We start from the raw sequence: 21114 nt of genomic DNA on the forward strand, positions 1-21114 counted from the left end.
CTGAGCATCTGTTTCACTAAATTCTCTTTATTAGTGTTGATCTCTCTCTCTCTCTCTCTCTCTCTCTCTCTCTCTCTCTCTCTCTCTCTCTCTCTTCTTTCTTCTCTTTTCCTTCTTTCTTTCCTTCCTTTTTCTCTTTCTTCCTTCCCTCCTCCTCCTCCTCCTCCTCTCACTCCTTTCAGATGGGATCTCACTGTGTAGTTCTGGCTGTACTAGAACTCACTCATAAAACCAGGCTGGTCTCAAACTCACTGAAATTCCCCTGCCCCTCCCTCCTGAGTGCTGGGATTAAAGGTGTTGGATCACTGTGCTTGGCTCTTGTCTATTGAGGGTCATAATGGACTTACTTACAGATTGTGATTGGGTTTTCACGTTTTCTTTCCTAAGTACTTCTCATTTCTGTAGCAAGAATAAAACTTGCCGAGTTAGACAATACAATTTTCATTTCCACTATTTTCTGGAACCTCATGACCCACTCTCTCTAACTGGTACTGCCGAGGGTGTTCTCTGCCCGATGGCCTAGGGAGGAAGTCAAGCTGCCAAGTCTCTATCCGATTTGGAATAGCACATGAAGTGGTGACCATATGCCAGCTTCCTTGATTCTGACCCAAGTCCCTGGGCTGGGTTGTCATGGATATGGAGAAGAAACCCTTATGAGCTCTCAGAGATTCCAAAACAATCAAAGAGTACAATTTCCAGACTGACATCTGGACCAATGGAAGTAAAATGGAATGGCTTCCCACCACAGGTGGCTTGAGAAGTGCCTCTTAAGATGAATGAAATGCCTCTAGATTCAGAAGGAAAAAAATGAGTTAGAAGTCAATGTCCAACACTGAAAAATGTTTCTGTACTCTGTCCTCAACTTTGGACGCCCAGACAGTGACATAAATAGACAGTGAGGGATAGGCTGATATAGCTGTCAGAACAGTAAGGGACCCCAGATAGACCAAGCAACTGGAGATCCAGAGCCTTTTCCCTCAGTAGTGTCCAAGGGGGAAAAATGTATCAATTCATCAAGAAATTAAAAACTGTGGGTCCACTTGAGTAGCCCTAAGAGCGAAGTGCTAGGATCAGCAGGATGATTGACACAGTTCTAGAAGAACACCAGGAACTGGGAAATCCTTGGACACTCCTACCAAGTAGGCACAAATGCTCCCGAATGTCCAATTGAAGGCCAGAAGCATCTGAGAGACCCAGACCTAAAGAAGATTCTCAATGGGAGAACAGGGAGCTGTGCTGAGGTTAAGCCATTTACACTCTAGACAAGTTACATTTTAGCAAACAGTAGCCTTATACACATGTGAGTCCTAGCACTTGAAAGGCAGGGCAAAGTTCAAGGCTAGCCTGGGCTATACAGCCTGCCTCAAAAATCAAACAAAGGAAACAACCAAAACTCAGGGTCAAGGAGATGGCTCAGTGGGTAAAAGCCCTGCCCACACAAGATCAGAGAGTGCAGGACACAGATTGCACATCTGCCTGTTATTTTACAAGTGACAACCTGAGTATGCAGGACATAGTGTGTACATCTGTCATCTTACCAGTCCTGCGGGAGATGAGAGGCAGAAACAGAAGAACTACCCAGAACTAGCTTCAGGTCGGCTAGCCTGAGCTACATACCACAGTAGAAGAACAAGGGAGAAATCCTCAGCAAGGTGGAAGGCAAGGACCAACTCCCCCAAATTGTCCTCTGAATCCACACACAGAGTTTGGATTCTGTGTGTTCATATGGGTGCACAGGCCACACACACACACACACACACACACACACACAAATAAGTAAATAAGTAAATAAATAAATAAATAAATAAATAAATATTTAAAATTAAAACCAACAGACCAGGGGCCTGGAGCGATGGCTCAGTGGTTAAGAACACTGACTGATCTTCTCTGAGTTCAATACCCAGCAACCACATGGTGGCTCACAACCATCTGTAATGAGATCTGATGCCCTCTTCTGGTGTGTCTGAAGAGAGTGACAGTGTACTTACATAAAACAAATAATAATAAAATATCTTAAAAAAAAAAAAACAAAAAAAACAGGCCAAACAAACCAAACACCAGTGTGGACACTCGTGGGTCAGAGACTTCTCTCCCGGGGCTCCTGACACTGTGTGAGGTCCTTGTTCCCAGAGCTGCCAGAGGGGGACTACTCCCATCAGTAAATTTCCATCACCTGGAAGAACGGTGACTCAGGATGGGAAGTCAAATCCAGTGGAATTTTTTAAATTAAAAAAAGAAGGGGTGGGGAGCCTTATTTCTCTAGAAGTTATGTGTTGTCTAAGATTCACACCCACTTTGGTGTTTTAGCCAGGATGAGAGGCGTCTGTAGGCACATGCCAGGCAAGCCTGGTGACCTGAACTTGATCTCCACTCAGGTGGAAGGACAGAACTATCTTCACAAAGTTGTCTTCTGACCTCCATGCATGTGCTGAAGCAGGTGCGGGCCTACATAGACACAGCATACGTGCACACTAATAGTAATTCTTCCCGAATTTTCACAGGATGAATCCTGAAAGTCAGTAATCACCCACAAGCCCTCCTCCCTCAGAGGCGTCCAGCACTTCCAGCTCAATCTATTAGCATTAATTTTCACCTTTTTACATGAAATATGTTACTGACTCATGCCTCTTCTATGTTCCTCCTCCTCCTCCTCCTCCTCTTCCTCCTCCCCTCCTCCTTCCCCCTCCTCTTCCTCCTGTTCTTCCTCCTCCCCCCTCCCAGTCCTCCTCCTTCTTGTTTTTTTTTTTTTTTTGATACATGGGTTTTCTGTATAGCCCTGGCTGTCCTGGAACTCACTTTGTAGACCAGGCCGGCCCAGAACTCTCTGAGAGCCACCTGCCTCTGCCTCCGCCTCCGCCTCCGCCTCCGAGAGCTGGGACTAGAAGCATGGCCATCACACTCAGATGACTTATATGGTTTTTATTTGCCCAGTAAGCTTGTCTATGGGTCTTCTCAGTTTGCAAGCCTTCGGAAGTGGATGTAAGAAATGATTCCTTCATCGGCTTTTTGTTGTCAAGGGGGTTATTTCGTTGTCATTTGAGACAGGCTTTCGTGTAGTCCAGGATGGCCTTGAATTTGTTATATAGATGTGATTGGCCTTACTCTCCTGGTCCTTCTGTCTCAGCCTCTCAAGTGTCAGGATGACAGGTGTGAGCTGCCACACCTGGCTGCAAATGAATCCTCTTTTTGATGCCCAAGTAACCGTGCTCAAATTATAAATGTATCTATTTACAATTTATATAATATTCATATAAATTAGATATATGAACATATATTCACTCATGGAAAATGATAGGATTCAAGGTGAATACGTATGTAATTTAAAATCAAAGTCTGGAGATAAAAGTCAAGGTTAGATTAATGCCAGGACTGATCATAGTTAAAATATGTAAAGGATCTAATTGAATGATAGAATAGACTTCAAAGTTCCTGCTCTACTTGTTGGTTAATATTTAAGTTGAATTGTTTTAACACTGAGATATTTTGCTCTGAAAGTACCCTCTGGGGCCTAGTCTGTGATCTGGGGGTGGGTAGGCGAATGCAGCTCCACTCTGTCAATACTTGATACACCTTTATAGACTCCATATCTGCCTTCTTGGGTTTTCTAGATTGCAAAATTACAATCTCTGCGCAGTGCGAGGTTAACTTCTTTGCTGCCAATCTGATAAGACTGTGGGAGAGGGAAGACTTTTTGCCCCTTGCTGGAAGAGCAATACAGAAACAACACCAGCGCAACACAGCAGGAGGCCTCGTGGATCAATGTTTAGAACAAATGGGAGTCCTGGCCTTGGACCAGCACCACTCCATGGCTCTTTGTGTGAATTCCCCCTTAAATGGGGGAAGTTCTTATCATTTTCTGATGTTCCCAGTTCAGTATAGGACAATCAATAATACACCACACCAACAAAATAAAGAGCAAAATCTATCACTAAAGAATTATAGAAAGCAGCTAATAAAATCCAGTGTCCCAGGGGCTGGAGAGATGGCTCAGCTGTTAAGAGCACTGACTGTTCTTCCAGAGGTCCTGAGTTCAATTCCCAGCATCCACAAGGTGGCTCACAACCATCTGTAATGGGATTCGATGCCCTCTTCTGGAGTACCTGAAGACAACTACAATGTACTCTTATACATTTAAACAACAACAACAACAACAACAAAAAAAAACCAAACAAACAAAAAAAAAACAAAATAAAATAAAACAAAACAAAACAAAACTCAGTATTTCTGAGGGGCTGGAGAAATGGCTCAGCCGTTAAGTGTACTGGCTGCTCTCCCAGCACACACACAGCATCTCACAATTATCTGTAACTCCAGTTACAGATTCAATTCCCAGCACACACACAGCATCTCACAATTATCTGTAACTCCAGTTCCAGGGGATCTGACACCCTCACACAGTCATGCGCACGCCTTTGATCCCAGCTCTTGGGAGGCAGAGGAAGGTGGAATTCTGAGTTCGAGGCCAGCTTGGTCTACAGAGTGGGTTCCAGGACAGCCAGGGCTACACAGAGAAATCCTGTCTTTAAAAACAAACAAAAAAAGAAACCCCCAAAACTAAACAAAACAAAAAGAATGAAAAAGAAAAAAGAAAAGAAAAAAAAAATAAAACAACCAAAACCCCTCAGAATCCTTTTATCTCAAAGGGCATATGAGGTAGTTTTTACTTTCTAAAAATTTTATTTACTTTTATGTGCCTGGGTGTTTTGCCTGTATTTCTGTGCACCACATCTGTACCTGGTGCCCAGAGGCCAGAAGAAGGTGTCACATTTCTTGAGACTGGGGTTAGGCAGTGGCAAGTCACCGATCACACCCAGGTCCTCTAGGTGAGCAGCTGGTGCTCTCTACTGCTGAGCCATCTCTCCAGCCAAGAGAAGTTATTCTTGAGCCAAAAATGAATGACCATGGCCCAGGAACACAGGTTTAGGTAACCCCAAATTCCTTGTTCCAACGTGGGGATAATTTTAGGAGGTCTCACTCCCCTCATCTTCCCACCCCACCCTGCCTGCCACAGGGTTTCTCTGTGTAATCTCTGACTGTCCAGGAACTATGTAGACCAGGATGGCATCAATCTCACTAAGATCCGCCTGCCTCTGCCTCTGAGTGCTGGGCTAAAGGCCTGCGCCTGGCTTGGAAGTTTATAGTAGCAGGACAGTCTTCAGTCGAGGCACTGTCCTAACATATTGATGGAAACAACAGCAAGTTGGGGTACGGCAAAGCAGGGGGCCTTGCAGTAGGATTCAGATGCTCTCGGGTGACATTCTTAGCTTTTTTTGGTTAGTGGAAACTAGAGTTTGTTAATAGGTTCCAAAGGGTTTTTTTTTATCTGTTAGCCATAGGATGTTAGGTCAGACACAGAAGTGGGCAAGGAATGCTTATTTAGCTAAATTGTAATTAGGCTCTGAACCTGCAACATTCCAGATTCATCTACAGTGGTTAAGGGTCTAATTAGTTAATGAGCCTGGCAGAAAGTTCAGCCAAAGGTCAGCTTCCTTCCGCAAACCTTCATTCACACATGACACAATGTTAATATTTCACTCACTGAGGAAAAGTTGGCAGGCTCTCCCCTCTGTGCATAAGAACAAGCATGCTCATTTCCTCACTTCTATACCATGTAGCAGGGAGTCTTACAGCAGTTAGGCAAGAAAAAGGAATGGAAAGAGGTGCCCATCACAGCAGAGGCAAGGCAGTCAAGCTGCAGATGTTGTGACCTTAATATAGACGTCAATACAAAAGCTACTCCCCAAAGCTACTAGGATCAACAAAGTCAAATTTCAGGATACAAAACTAACACTCAAGGTTGGGGTCAGTTGTAGAGCAATTTTCTAATAGATGTGAGACCCTGGGTCCCATCAGCACTGCAGAAATAAAAGCCACAGACACAAGAGCAGGTGGCCTGGCTTGTCCTCTGGCTGCTTGTGGTCACACCCGACACCTTCGCCAGGTCAATGGGGATTCGGCTGCTCCCATTCTCAGCTTTAGGAGACACTAGTCCCACTTCCATAGGAGGCCTACATGCCGCTGTCTGTGCCACCGTCATGTCTCGATGATCCCTGAGAAGTTCCAGCACATTTTGGGAGTACTCGACACCAACATCAATGGATGGTGGAAAAGAGCCTTCGCCATCACTGCCATTAAGGACGTGGGGCAGAGATATGTTCACGTGGTGTTGAGGAAAGCATACAATGACCTCACCAAGAGGGCTGGAGGACTCTCAGAGGATGAGGTGGAGCGTGTGATCACCATCACACAGAACGCACGACAGTACAAGATTCCGGACTGGTTCCTGAACAGACAAAAGGGTGGGAAGGATGGGCAGTACAGCCAGGTTCTGGCCAACAGTCTTGACAACATGCTGCGTGAGGACCAGGAGCGGCTGAAGCAAATTCGAGCCCCTATAGAGAGGGCTGAGCCACTTTGGGAGCCTTCGTGTCCGCAGTCAGCACACCAAGACCACTGGCCTCAGCCGGATGTGGTGGCGCACCCCTTTAATCCCAGCACTTGGGAGGCAGAGGCAGGCGGATTTCTGAGTTCGAGGCCAGCCTGGTCTACAGAGTGAGTTCCAGGACAGCCAGGGCTACACATAGAAACCCTGTCTCAAAAAACCAAAAGAAAGAAAAGAAAAGAAAAAAAAAAAAGACCACTGGCTTCAGGGGCCGTACTGTGGGTCTATTAAAAAAGAAATGAGTCTCTGGGCCTTTGCTGTAAATAAATAGTTTATATACCTATGGAACGAGAGAGAGAGAGAGAGAGAGAGAGAGAGAGAGAGAGAGAGAGAGAGAGAGAGACTGAGACTAGCCCCAGAGGGGCAGACTCAGGGCAAGCTGCAGATTCTATTAACTCCAGAGGAAACCTTCCCCAAGGATTTACCTCAGACTGGAGCATTTTCCAGACAGCTCTTTCTCAGGTTACTGTAAGGGATGGAAGAATGGGGCTGTCAGACTTACAGATGAGGATAGTCAAAGCCTCCAATAATCAGGACTAACTCTCGCTATCTCGTGAGAGCTGTTCCTGCCTCCCTTGGATGAGAAATTGCACACCCTGCTCGGTTCCTATCCTGGGACTCTGTCTCAGTTTCTCGTGGCTCATGAAAGCTTTCCCAGAGTCTTCCTTCCTTGTTTCTGCAATCTGCCTGTGAAGCTTGTCCACCTACACCCCACCATTAATTTTAGAGCAATGGTAGCTCACAAGGGCTAGAGCTCCTGAATTCTCTCCTCCCCCACCATTAGCATTGCTGGAAGGGGTCTAGCCCCAAGGACAGGAAATGGAGTAAGAGATGCAGAGTGTTCAGGGATAATGAAAACCTCAGGGTCCTGTGACAATGCTGCTGTCCTCACAAGCTCCCAAGTAGAATCTGCCACGCTGTTGGTTCAGAACACAGCTTCCGTGGTGGTTTGAACAAGAATGACCCATAGGCTCATACAGAGTAGTCATTGAGACCTGTCTACATACAGTTGGTTACGAAGGCCTAGGAGGTCTATCACTAGGTCATAGCATTCCCAGTTAGCTCTTTTCTCTCTGCCTTGAGCTGGGGGCTCAGATGTAAGCACTCAGTTACTGCTTGAGTGCCTGCCTGCTGCCATGATGGTCATAAACTCTAACCCTCTGAAACTAAGCAAGCTCTAAGCACCGGATAAACTTTTTCTTCTATAAGTTGCCTTGGTCTCAGTATCTCTTTACAGCCACAGAAAACTAAGACAGCTTGCAAGTAGCTAGGGACAAGATAGGGTAAAGAAGAGGGGTGGAAACACAAAGGACTAGTTTCTGGAGAGGTCAGATGTGCTACTGAGGCACACCTCATCGCCACGGTCTTCTCTGCAAGGTCCTGTCTCAGTCTGGGTCACATGAAGGCCCAGTCCAGTCACATACAGGCAAAGGACTACCTTACACCCTCCCGTTCCATCTAGGAAAGAAGCCCAGTCTCTGGGGTGGCTTTGTAATAGAACACATTCCTCGGGAGGGCAGGGATGGCAGGTGAGCTGTCCAGGATCCTTGGCCTTACTCCAGGCCCCGCCCCTAAAGGATCGACCTTCACTTTTCAGCAGTTTCACTTACTGAATGATGACAGTCTAGGTACGTGCAGTAGCCCTGCCACGCCACCCCCAAACTGGCTCAATGAACCTTGCCAATGTCCCCCTAATGTAGGAATTAGTTTACCCCACTTTCTAAAGCAAGTGACGCTCAGGTAATTTGTCTAACCCCTCATAGCTAAGAATCTGCCCTTTCCTCCCAATGCATTAAACCATAAACCACACACCTTTGGAACAAGAAGCCTCAGGATAAGATTAAGGTGACAGGTCAAAAGCTAAAGGGTAATTAATGGTGATTGGCAAGTGACACGTAAGGCCAGAAGCCACACTGTGTTCTAGTACCAGTTTCCTTTGTAGTACACCAGGAAGTCCCCTGAGCTTGCTGCCAAGCCCAGGTCTGGACCCACGGGATGAAGCACATGGTTCCAGCAGAGACCTGACTCTTCAGATAGATCTGATGGTTTGAAGGGTAGTTGGCTGTCATGGCAATGTGTGGAAGGCCACACAGGGAAGCCTCAACTCAGCAGAACTGCCCACCTGTGTCCATACTGAAAGGAAAATGTCATCCTCTCCATTTGATGAACGGTTGGTGGGGGGGATATTTGTAGGCTGGGTAAAGAAATAACAAATGGTGAGCTGACCTGGGACTACAGTGAATCGGGAATCCCTGCTCAGGTAAAGCTACCTTTGCAACCTGCTCCAAGAGGCCTGGCAATCTCCTTTTAGAGAAAAATCAAACACCAACACCACTTAACTCTTTTCTTTTCTTTCTTTCTTTCTTTTTTTTTTTTTCTTAAATGCAAGGCAACCAGTAACCATTAGTTTGTAACCTCGGCTCTTCAGTGACCATGCCATCTTTTGTTGTTGCACCTCCAGAAAGAATGGAAGTGGTCAACTGGCCACTATGTGGTACTTTCGACCACAATGCCAAGGAATGGGTCTGGACTCTTCATCACACAACCACCACCAGAAGTGACCGAAGTAGTTTCTGCTTTGGATTTCCTGGAAAGTGTAATAGGTGTCACAATTACTGTGTCAACTAGTTTATCTAACAGAAACGAGCACAGGCTGCTTTTAGGCAAAGATATTTATTTGATGGTGGGCTTGGTCTCTACTGCTTCTACTATACACATGCCTGCCCCCATTTCTTTCCTTGCTTAACTCCTAAGGCACTAATTTAAGCTTTGGAATTTTTTTCCCAACACAGAACTTTTGCAGAGATTAAAATCATACAGAATTGCTGGGCGGTGGTGGCGCACGCCTTTAATCCCAGCACTCGGGAGGCAGAGGCAGGCAGATTTCTGAATTCAAGGCCAGCCTGGTCTACAAAGTGAGTTCCAGGACAGCCAGGGCTATACAGAGAAACCCTGTCTCGAAAAAAAAAAAAAATCATACAGAATTCATGAGAGTACTGTGCACAAGGTCATAGAAAAAGAAATGGTTAGCAGGGGCTGGAGAGATGGCTCAGAGGATAAGAGCATGTCCAACTTCGGAACACTTGAGTCTGATTCCCAGTACCCATGTGAGTAGCTTAATAGCTCATACTTCCAGCTCCAGGGCATCTGGGCTCTGTGCACACCCATATATATGTGACATATACTCACATGTATGCATAAGTTTTTTAATCTTAAGAGTTCCCCATCGCTATGGAGATTTAGACCTTTTTGTAAAGCACCAAAGAATGATAGTCAATGCACGCAAGTCTGATTTTGTATATCTCGGAATTAGTCCACCTGGATCAGATTACTAGTGTGATTAGTGTCATTCCTCAAGGGACATTAGAGAGGGATTCTAGCTGCAGGCAGGAGCCTTGGGATGACCCGACTATGGACCTGCACAGGATAGAAGAGTCCGTCTATGATGTGATAAATGGGGCAGGTAGAGTTGAGGGTATGGCTGAAGTGGAGTGCTAGCCACAGTGAGGCATCCAAATTGGGCACTGGGGAAAATGAGGCTGACTTCCTTGAATACACAGAGCTATGTGTAATAAAGCAAAAAGAAAGGATCACAGGACCATACAACTGGGCCTGGTTTTTTTTGTCTGAGAAGGGTCTATGTCTTGGATCTACTAGGACTCACTCTGTAGACCAGGCTGACCTCAAACTCAGAGATCCAGCTGCCTTTGCCTCCAGAGTACTGGGATTAAAGGTCTGTGCCATACTACCACACCCAGCAGGAGCTAGTGTTTGTATGTTCACAGCTGTCTGTAAATCAATGAATGGCATGGAGGTGACCTGGAACAGAGGTGGCCCTGGCATTCTGCACCCTTCTGTGATATTGGCATCACCCCTTCTGTAATATAAATACCACCTAGCCCTTTGCTTTGGCTGAACCAATCTAGCTCTAGCTTTGTAAGCAATGCCCCACAGGGAGCTATGTGTCCTCTGCCACTTCAGCAGTAAGGTTCTAGAGCTGCTCAGCACTGCAGACTCTTTGGGTGCCCCTCCAATTTTTAAATACAGCCAAACCTGGCAGCTGCTGGGGTTCGCTGCCTTACTAAGTTGTTTCTGTTTGCTAACTACACTTGTGAGCTCACCCATCTCTCTGGCTCTGAAGCTACTATCCAAACACAGACTCTAGCACTTCTATCTCTATGAGAAACGCAATCCATTTCAGACAGAGAGCACTGCAACTCTCCTCTCCATAGCTTTCCTCGGGTGTTGGGTCGACATCTAGTTTCAACACATCCAAAAGTTATCTTTCTCCCAAAACTTCCCTTCTCACAGCCTTCCAAATCCCAGCTGATGACACCTCTAGAACTCTGGATGCCCAAGTCTGTAACCTTGGGGGAAAAAAAACGAATGCAAAGCCGAGTCTGACTCATAAAGCCAGTTACCTAAAAACAGAGGTAATCCCAAATGCTGGGATTAGAATGCTTTTCAAAAACATACCTAAAGTTAAATAGTTTTAAATCTAGAATTTGAATTATGACACTTTAATTAAAACAAAAACAAAAACATGTTGAGCTGGAGAGGTGGCTCAGTGGTTAAGAGCACTGAGTGTGTTCTTTCAGAGGACCTGGGTTCAATTTCCAGCACCCACATGGCAGTTCACAACTGTCTGTAATTCCAAGATCTGACAACCTCATACAAGCATATATGCAGGCAAATGTCCATGCACATAAATAAATAACAACATACACATATTTAGAAAAAAAATTGTCACTTTTTATAAGTTGAGAACCAGATTTGACTTAATCCATTTTCAGGGATCTTGGTCAAGTCTTGTAATCTTTAGCAGAATATCACAGTACCAGCCAGCAGTAGGGTTATAAACTCCAAGTACACTTATCTACAGGTTTACGAAGAAACAGCTGAAGTCTAGTCCTTGAGGTGTGATGCACACAATCTCTTGACCTACAAAGGACAGATTCACCTGAGTTTTGTGGTAGGCAAACTATGGAGAAACCAGAGGAAGTTTCCCTTTTCTTGAGACAGGGTCTCACTAGGTAGCCTTAGTTGTCCTAAAACTCTATGTAGACCAGGCTGGCCTTGAACTCATAGAGATCCACTTGGCTCTGCCTCCCAAGTACTGGGATCGTTATACCCAGCTTCATGGTTTAAAAATCCCAGGTTGCTGTCAATTTAAAAAAAGCCAATTAGAGATGGATCCACAGCTATTTGGTTTTACTGGGGTATGAAAGTAGAGGAGTATATAAGGGTAAGACAGATACTTTAATTTACTAGGATATAATGGTAGAGAGAGCGTGAGAGATAAGATAGGTAATTTAAAAATAAATTACTTAGTAATAAGAAACTAGACATAATACATTTCCCATTATGCTACAAAACCAAGCAGACAATGGAAGACAAAAGAAAGGTTCAGCTCTAAGGAGGGCAACACCTTCTGCTATAGAGCAGGCTGCCTTCCCAGACAGTTAGCCTCACAACTCTTACATGATGCACACTCATGTGGAAAAACTTGTCAAGCTTTGCCAGGGCCAGGAGATGAAAACATACCATGTCCTAATTAGCTAATTATAAAGCATGAGCATTTTGGAGAAGAACTCATACAATCTGGCCATTGTTTTGCTAAACATCTGCAAATTGTAGACTTCCTCAGCCCTTAGCTAGAGTTCTTGCTTGATGTCTTAAAGTAGATGCACTGTGATTCTTCAAGGCTGAGGTGAAGGCTAGTCATCAAAGTCTGGAATGTCATCGTAGGAGTAACCCCGGTAGCCCTTGGATGCATAGTAGGCGATGCGCAAATGGTAAAATCCCGGCAGGAACACCAAAATGCCAATGATGAGGACAGGAACGGCTCGGTCTGCCCCCTGGTGGCGGAAGGAAAACATTAGTCCCATACTAGTCAACGACTTTACATCTCTCTTCTCAGCATACATTGTCACCTCCTCTTTGTTTCTTATCTTTCTGTGTCAGAGATCAAGTTAGAGACACTGGGCGTGGCAGGCAAGCACTACACTCCCAATTTCTTCCTGATTACAAATTAAGCAATACATTCAAAATAAAAAAGAAGTATCATTTTTATTCAGATATCAGGCTTATTTCCTTCTGCTCTTCCAAGCTTTGTGTGTGTGTGTGTGTGTGTGTGTGTGTGTGTGTGTGCACGCGCGCGCGTGTGAACCTGTGTGCTTGGCCGGTACATACTATTATTATCTATAAGTGTACATGCAGATGTATGCCTGTGTGCCAGAGGTTGACTTCAAGTGACTTCCTCAACAGCGCCTTATTTTAAATATATAAGTATGAGTATGTTTTGGTCACTCTTCTATTGCGAAGAGAAATCATGACCAAGGTAATTTATAGAAGAGTTTTGGAGGCTTGCTTACAGTTTCCGAGGTGTAGAGTTCATGACCATCATGGTGGGGAAAACAGCAGGACCCTGGAAAGTAGCTACGAGCTTACTTCTGATCTATAAGCACAAGGCAGAGAACACCAGAGCCAACCCTTCTAATTCTTCCTAAATAGTCCACCAACTGTGGACCAATCACTCACATATTTGAGCCTACGAAAGCTGTTCTCACATAAACCACCATATTCTACTCCTTGGTTCCTATATACTTATAGCTATATCATAATTAGTTCAACTTCAAAAGTCCCTACAGTTGTGCGCAATCTTAACAGTTTACAAGTCTAAAGACTCTTCTGAGACCAATAGTCATGGACTTTACTACCTTTAGAACTTAAGCCCCAAATTAATAACTGAAAAGACGTATGTTTTGTCTATATGTCTGTCTGCGCACCACAAGTGTGCCTAATTCCTACAGAGGCAGTGGATGCCCTGGAACTGGACTTCTGGACATTTGTGAGCAGCCACATGGGTGCTGGAAATGGAACCTAACCCCTTGGAAGAACAGCCAGTGTTTTTAACCACAGAGCTATTCCCCTAGCCCCAAGATTTATTTTAACTGTGTTGTGACTGTGCGCCTAAGCACAAGTGCTAAAAGAGGTCAGAGGCTTGGAATCACCCTGGAGCTGGGGTTACAGGCGGTTGAAAGCCACCCAACCTAAGGTCTAGTGATCAGGCTTGGGGCCTCTGAGAGAGCAGAATAGGTTCTTAACAGTGAAGCCATTTTTCCTTCTTATTTTCCTTAATCTTATTTTTTTAAGATAGAGTCTCATCTCTCACTGAATCGCTCACTGGCACTCACCAATTTTCCTAGAATGACTTGGGCGGCCACCTCTGGGATCTGACTGTCTGTCTCCACCCTGCAGTGCGGGGCCACAGATGCATACCAACACTTGGGGCTTTTTATGGGGTGCTAGGAGTCAGATTCCAGGTCCTTAAGCACTTTTTCTGTCTAATTTTTTATTGGTTATTTTATTTATTTACACTTCAATGTGACCCCCCCTTCCCGGTTTCCCCTCTGCAACCCCCCCATCCCATGCCTCTACCCCCTGCTTCTACGAGAGTGATCCCCCACTCACTCCCACCTCACCATCCTTAAGCACTTTCTTTCTTTCTTTTATTTTTTTTTTTAAAGATTTATTCGCCTGGCAGTGGTGGTACACGCCTTTAATCCCAGCACTTGGGAGGCAGAGGCAGGTGGATCTCTGAGTTTGAGGCCAGCCTGGTCCACAGAGTGAATTCCAGGACAACCAGGGNAAAAAAAAAAAGATTTATTTATTTATTTTATGAGTACACTGTGGCTGTCTTCAGACACCTAAGAAGAGGGCATCGGATCCCATTACAGATGGTTGTGAGCCACCATGTGGTTGCTGGGAATTGAACTCAGGAAGGACCTCTGAAGAACAGTCAGTGCTCTCAACTGTTGAGCCATCTCTCCAGCCCCTTAAGCACTTTCTTGACAAGCAATCTCCCTATCACTTTTTTCAAGTTCTTAGTTTTAAACATAGCACCCCTTTTGTCTTATCTCTAAGGACTGGATAATATTACTCAAGTGGCAGTGAGGTGTTGTGGCACACACTTCTAGTCTCAGCACTCTGGAGGCAGAGGCAGGAGGATCTCTAAATTTAAGGTCAGCCTGGTCTACATAGTGAATTCTAGGACAGCCAAGGCTATGTAGAGAGACCTGTCTTAATAAAAATAAGGGTTGGAGAGATGGCTCAGTGGTTAAGAGCACCGAGTGCTCTTCTGAAGGTCCTGAGTTCAAATCCCAGCAAGCACATGGTGGCTTACAACCTTCCATAATAAGATCTGATGCCCTCTTCTGGAGTGTTTGAAGACAGCTACAGTGTACTTACATATAATAAATAAATAAATCTTTAAAAAAAAATAAATAAAAGTAAAAATAGGGTTGGAGAGATGGCTCAGCGGTTAAGAGAACTGACTGCTCTTCCAGAGGTTCTCAGTTCAATTCCTGGCAACCACACAGTGGTTTCACAACAGTCTGATGCCCTCTTCTGGTGTGTCTGAAGACAGCTACAATGTACTTATATAAATAAAATAAGTAAATCTTAAAAGACAAAAACAAAACAACAACAATAAAAACTAACCCAAATAGTACTTAGCTGTAATGACATGTGTCATTTCTCTGAAATGTATGACCTTGTCACCTCAGTAACTATATGCTTAATTTTTGCTGCTTGTAACTGTATAAAACACTAAAAACTACATTTTTTCTAGGGTGTGAGAGAAAAAAAAATGGACCTGTATGATGGCCTATAACTTTAAAATAAATCTTTTCTCCCTCCTCCCCAAAATAATACTGCTTAGGGTCACTCCCCTGTCCCCACCCCCCCCAGGGTTTCTTTGTGTAGCCTTGGCTATCCTGAAACTCAGAGATGCATCTGCCTCTGCCTCCTGAGTAGTGGGATTAAAGGGGTGTATCACCAAGCCCAGCCTATTAAGACAGGGAATATATAAACAAACCCAAGGGGAAGCGCTGCCAAGCACCACTTAGGTTTTGAATACTGAAACTCAACAGAACTCTTACCAAACCAATGGAAACAGGAACCCACTTACAAGGTGTAGTGGCCACACACTTACACAAGCCTTACTGCTTCACCCCAAACACCCATCAGCACGTCTACACTTCGGCAAAAGCACAACCACGGTATGTTACTCTAGCTACAGCCATGTACTAGTCTGAAAGCCTGAACCCAGGCAAAGCTGCATTATTCTAAACTATCTCAGAAGCTATGTCTGCCTACTTACAAGCACCTACCTTCTAAGAATTATGGGGACATTTGCTCAAAGGAGAAAAAACAACAAACAAACAAAAAAACAACAACAACCAAAACCAAACAAAAACCATGCCTTATTATCAGAGGAAAAACTATATGGGATTATTGTTTCTTCTAGTGGAATCCACTGTACTTCTGGAACATAAAAATAAGTGTTCTGGCTCACATCTGAAAGACCCATAGCATACTGCCACACACCCATTAGCTTACCCCTTTGCTGATGTAGCCCGACAGCAGAAGAGAGCCTATGATTATGAGAAAGGTGCCAATCAAAAACAACACGGTGGCAAGGGCAATGGCCTTGTAAGGGATCTTAGGAGGACTTTTTTTAAACTGGAAGAGAGAGGAAAAAAAAAAAAAACACAAATGATGAAGAACACTAAGAAAAGACCAGGCCTAAAGTACTCTAGTGGAGGCAGGGTACGTGAACATCAAAGTGGATGCTTCAAGTGTCTTAAGTATGCCCACTGTCAGCACAGCACTGGACACAAAGCAGTATGTATGTTCGTGAGCAGGTGGAGCAGCATCTGCTGGTCCACAGACCTCTCATTACAGACAAGGACACCCCTTTAAAAGGACCTTGTCACCTAGCTGTTGAACATGTGTTTATTAAGTGCACATGCATGGAAGCTTCTACTAACCTGAGGAGATTCAAGAGCGTCATGCTATGCAGACATGAAGAAGACTTCTGGGACTGAATGTGACTTAGCTTATAGTTAGTCAGAAGTTTAGAAACAGAATTTTAGCTTTCTTTTCTGTCTTCCTCTTTAAAGATGTTTTATTTTTAATTATGCATAGGTATGTACACATGAGGGCAGATGCCTGTTCAAGTCAGAGGAATTGGATTCTGCAAAAGCTGGAGTTACAGCTTTGTACGTCACGTGACGTGGTTGCTGGGACTCGAATTTGGGTCCTCAGCAACAATGACACTTGTAGGCTAGAGAGATGGCTCTAGGGTCAAAGCACTTGCCTTCCAGATGACCTGAGTTCAGTTCTCAGCACCAACATGGTGACTCACAACATCTATAACTCCAGTGTCAGAGGATTCAAGACCTTTTAGCTTCCTGGGGAACTGCATACACAGGGTATACAGACATACATGCAGGCAAAACATAGTACACTTAAAATAACGAATTTAAAACTTTTTTTTCTAAATTATAAGGAGCGTGGGGGGCAAGGCCAGACGGCTCAGTGGGACAATATTTCTTGCTCTTGCAGAGGACCCAGGTTTGGCTCCCAGCACCCACAAGGCTCATAAACATCTGAATCTCCAGTTCCCAGAGATCGGATGCCCTCTTTTGGTCTCCTTGGGCACCAGGTATACACGTGGCACACACGAAAGCAAAACACTCATAGACATAATACATAAATATACTAATTTCATTATAGTATTTGTGAATAATATTTATTATATATGCAGCATCTATAATTATATACTACTATGATAAATAATTAATAAAATAAATAAAACAGCAGAACAGTATATGCTCTTAACTGCTAAGCCACTTCTAGAGCTTAAATTTCAGCTTTCCCAAAGCATTGCATTATAGATAGAATCAGCTCAAGGTTAAGATTCAGAGACAGGGGCTGGTGAGATGGCTCAGGGGGTAAGAGCATCCGACTGCTCTTCCAAAGGTCCGGAGTTCAAATCCCAGCAACCACATGGTGGCTCACAACCATCCTTAACAAGATCTGACGCCCTCTTCTGGTGTGTCTGAAGACAGCTACAGTATGCTTACATATAATAAATAAATAAATCTTTAAAAAAAAGATTCAGAAACAGATTAAAGCTGAAACACAGTGTAAGCATGTTATGAAAATGTTACAATGAAACCCACTATTAGTACAAATACCATATGCTAATAAGAACATTTTAAAAAGACTTAAGAGGCAAACCTTCTAAGGCTCAGCTTGTTACCAGCTCTGACGTTAAGGGTTTGGAAGCTCCCCAGAGCTACTCTCCCCTCTTCAAGTAAATGCAAAGAATTATTGATCTGTTTATATTTAAAAGAATGGACTGTTTCCTGCTGCTTCATCCTTAGCTCAGGCGTCACCTAGACTATTGCATCCTCAGGGACAGGAGATGCTAATCCTACTCAATATTGGTCAGGAGAGGACACAAACGTACTTGCTTAGATTCCTGTTTGCCATAAAGAGTATCTGTAACTGCATCTCATGATGTCAGGAAAGAATTTTCTGGATAAGTTAATTAAAATCTATAGCTACATGGCTTTAGCATTTCAACTGAAAACTGGAAATGGATAACCCTGCAGATATCTGAAACTGCCCTGCCAAGATCCCCTCTCCAAGCTGGGACTCAAAAGAGCTTGCAAATAAGCTTGTTTCTTGCTGGTCCAAATAAGATATAGGACGCCAATTTTTTAAACTGATTATGTTACCTGAAGGTCAATGTAGCCATCATCTGTGCTGGAAAGCCTTGAATATTTGACTTTACTGCTGGGGATTCCAGTTGTCAGGTTGGTACGAGACGGCATCATAACAGAGTGACACGGCTAGTCTGAAAGGGAAAGCCTTGTTGTCCGTAGCAGTCACAGTACAGCCCAGGAAAGGATGTCAGATACTGTTCCGAGCTGCTGTGCCACACGCTACCCATGGCAGCTTAGGCTTCATGGCTTATGGTGATCCGATACTTCTTGAACACACTAAGCATGCTTCCTTTATTTATCTGGCTTGACTTCACAGAAAGACATCAAAGGCATTTCACCAAGAATCAGGCTCTGTTCAATTTGCTACTGATGATTCTGGCCTAATTTTCCAAAGTCCAACGTTCACATTTTCAACCCCTCCCTTACAGTTCTGCCTGCCCCTTAACTTTCCTCGGGAGCATACACACATCAGCATTGTGTCTACTTCTAGGTGTGGTACTGTCCTATGTACAAATCATCCACAAAATCTTATCCATGCGGGTAACTTCCTGGCTATCAATACCACACCAGACACCCATGGCCTCCTGCCTCTCTGCTTCCATCCCAAGCATGAAACAAGTGAGTTTACATTCCACATCATGTAGCTCCTGAAAAAACGGATTTAAAAGTCTGGTTTACTCAAACTATTCAAAGCAGACAGCCATAATAAAAAATCATAACTACGGCATTACTTGAGAGTAGGTAAAATTTAAAAGCAATGACGTTTAAATTTTAAAAATTTGAAATTTAAGCTTAGTACTTCAGTAGGTGACTGTAATCCCAGCTACTTGGGAAGACAGGTGTGGATAGACGAAGTTGGAGGTCAGTCTGGGCAACATAGTAAGACCAGAGACTATCCCCTACCATAAATGAAATGTGTGGATTCTTTACAAAGTCAAACAATTATGTAAACAAAGCAGACAAATTTTAACTACAAAGATATTTGAATTCTAAACGCAAAAGCACATCTTTAAGAAGAAAAACTATGTATTTCAATAGCCCGGTCTTCACTGGTATGGTATTTTGCACATAGTCTCCACAACGGCACGTGATATTTACTCGATCTCGATGAGCTGCCAGACACTGCTATTACAGTGTAAAGTATTACAGACGTAAAGTAGCTAGCATGCAAAAACTGGTGTCAAGTGTTTCTGCGTTTTGGTTAATTACATCCTAATTCGGAAGTACTAAAAAGGAGCAACGGGAATCCACTTACATTTCTAAAACGTAAGTACTAGGTTTTTGGTGTTGCCATCCCATAACATGTTTAATTCCTCGTATCTGAAAGTTCAAGCTACCAATAAACGGGATTTTCGAAGCATTAAACCATGCCTGATTTGTATTACAAGTTATAAAGTTATGTGCTTTCTACTTATAAACTCGCACCAAAACAAAATGTTGCAGAACGACAACGAAATGGGAAGATTTGTTTTTCTTAGCAAGGGATTCTAGAGTGGGGTTACCACATAGTAAATGACAACTTAAAAAAATATCAGCCCAAGTTTCTACTACACTTTTTACCGGCCCCACCGCGATCTCCGCCCACCCTCCCGGCCCCACCAGCACCTGCGCGTGGCGCTGTGGACAACCTCCCGTCCGCCTCGGCCGCCCCCGGTCAGGACCCACGTGAACCAACTGGCTCCGGGAAGCAGCCTCGGTGGCAGGGCCAGGTCTCGCGGCTGGCTTCCGGGAGCGCGCGCCCGCCCCCTACCCGCGCTGCGCTCCCCTTCCTCCGTTAGGCGCGCTCGCACGGCTCGCTCAATAGCCAACGGAAGGGGAGGTCTTAAGGACAGCCCGGCGGAAGAGGCGTGCCGGATAGAGGCGCCCCGGAAGTGGTGTCGCCAGGAAATCGTGTCATCGAATGCTGTTTCCAGGGCGCATGGCTGGAGAGCTTCATTGCTGACTTGTTTGGTAGGGTTTATGTAGCGCAGGCGCAGGCTGTCCTGGAACTCACGATGCTGATTAGGTTGGCCTCGAACTTAAGAGGTTTGCTTGGGACAAAAGGCGAATGCCACCACGCTCAACCAGGTAGCGGTTTGATCTTGCCCTGGTGACCAGGACCTGCTACCTCCATAGGGTGGGCGGGCGCGTACTTAGGGTCTCACCCACCGGGATCGAGCCCACAGCAAAACTGTTAAATGAGATTCCAGTCCTGACCCCATGGCCACGTCGGTGCACAGCAGAGTCCACGGTATTCAGAGGGGTGGGCAAGGGATACCCACCAGGTATCTTGCCCCGCCCTAGACACCCCTATGCTGACACTGGTCACCACCTGCTAATTAGTGTTCTTGAAGCCCCCAAATCTTGTTTCCCTACCTGATTATTAGACACTACCGAGATAAGAGTCCTACCCTTAATCCCAGCACTTGGAAGGCAGAGGCAGGCGGATTTCTGAGTTCAAGACCAGCCTGGTCTACGGTGTGAGTTCCGGGACAGTCAGGGCTACAGAGAGAAACCCTGTCTCAAAAGAGTCCTACCCACCAGACACAGTTGAGTTCTAACATTCATTCTCATGAAAGTGACCAGTCTTGATAAAACATTTCCACCACTCCAGAGTTCTCTAAGAGGAGTATTGGCAGGCTACTTCCTTCCGCACTTAATTGGCTCGAAGTATTGAACAGTTGTAGCTACTAGGTATGAGCTCTAACCAACAACTTCCCAGAACAGTCAAAGCTGTACAGTCTACATACTGTCAAACATGAAATACAAAGGAAAAATATCTTGGGGACCACAGCTAGAGCTTACTATTTAAAGGCCTTCAAATGTGGCCTCCAGGGACAGAGCATACAGAGGCTCTATACTAGCCATGGTTTGAGACATTGCTGAAATATACCAAGAAGGGAAAATGGCTCCCCACAAGAAGCCAGGCTAATACGCGCATGCTTACTCATACCTGCAAAAAAAAGACCACACGCATAAAAACTTGAGAGGGAGGTGGGATAATTTGGACGAGGAATGAAGGTGTTTGTCACCAAGCTTGAAGAACTTCATTCAATCCCTGGAAGCTGTGGTGCTGGGGTATACCAATTCCTATAAATTGTCCTGACCCCCACA

At 44.6% G+C, this 21114-nt stretch overlaps 1 protein-coding gene and 1 pseudogene across 1 annotated transcript; one reads left to right on the forward strand and one right to left on the reverse strand.

Annotated features, from left to right (window-relative positions):
• The first annotated feature begins 4901 nt into the window (after positions 1-4901).
• Positions 4902-6684, forward strand: LOC110318011 (annotated as a pseudogene).
• Positions 6685-11179: 4495 nt separating this feature from the next.
• On the reverse strand, positions 11180-19851 carry Tmem230 (transmembrane protein 230). Its single transcript, XM_021194075.1, has 4 exons — positions 19627-19851; positions 18034-18152; positions 15845-15967; positions 11180-12300 (listed from the first exon to the last, which is right to left on the reverse strand). Exons 2-4 carry the CDS (start codon positions 18130-18132, stop codon positions 12160-12162), a joined length of 363 nt encoding a protein of 120 aa, XP_021049734.1. The 5' UTR covers positions 18133-18152; positions 19627-19851; the 3' UTR covers positions 11180-12159.
• Between the last annotated feature and the right edge of the window lie 1263 nt (positions 19852-21114).

This window comes from Mus pahari, chromosome 3 (assembly GCF_900095145.1).
Source record: "Mus pahari chromosome 3, PAHARI_EIJ_v1.1, whole genome shotgun sequence".
Classification (NCBI taxonomy): domain Eukaryota; kingdom Metazoa; phylum Chordata; class Mammalia; order Rodentia; family Muridae; genus Mus; species Mus pahari.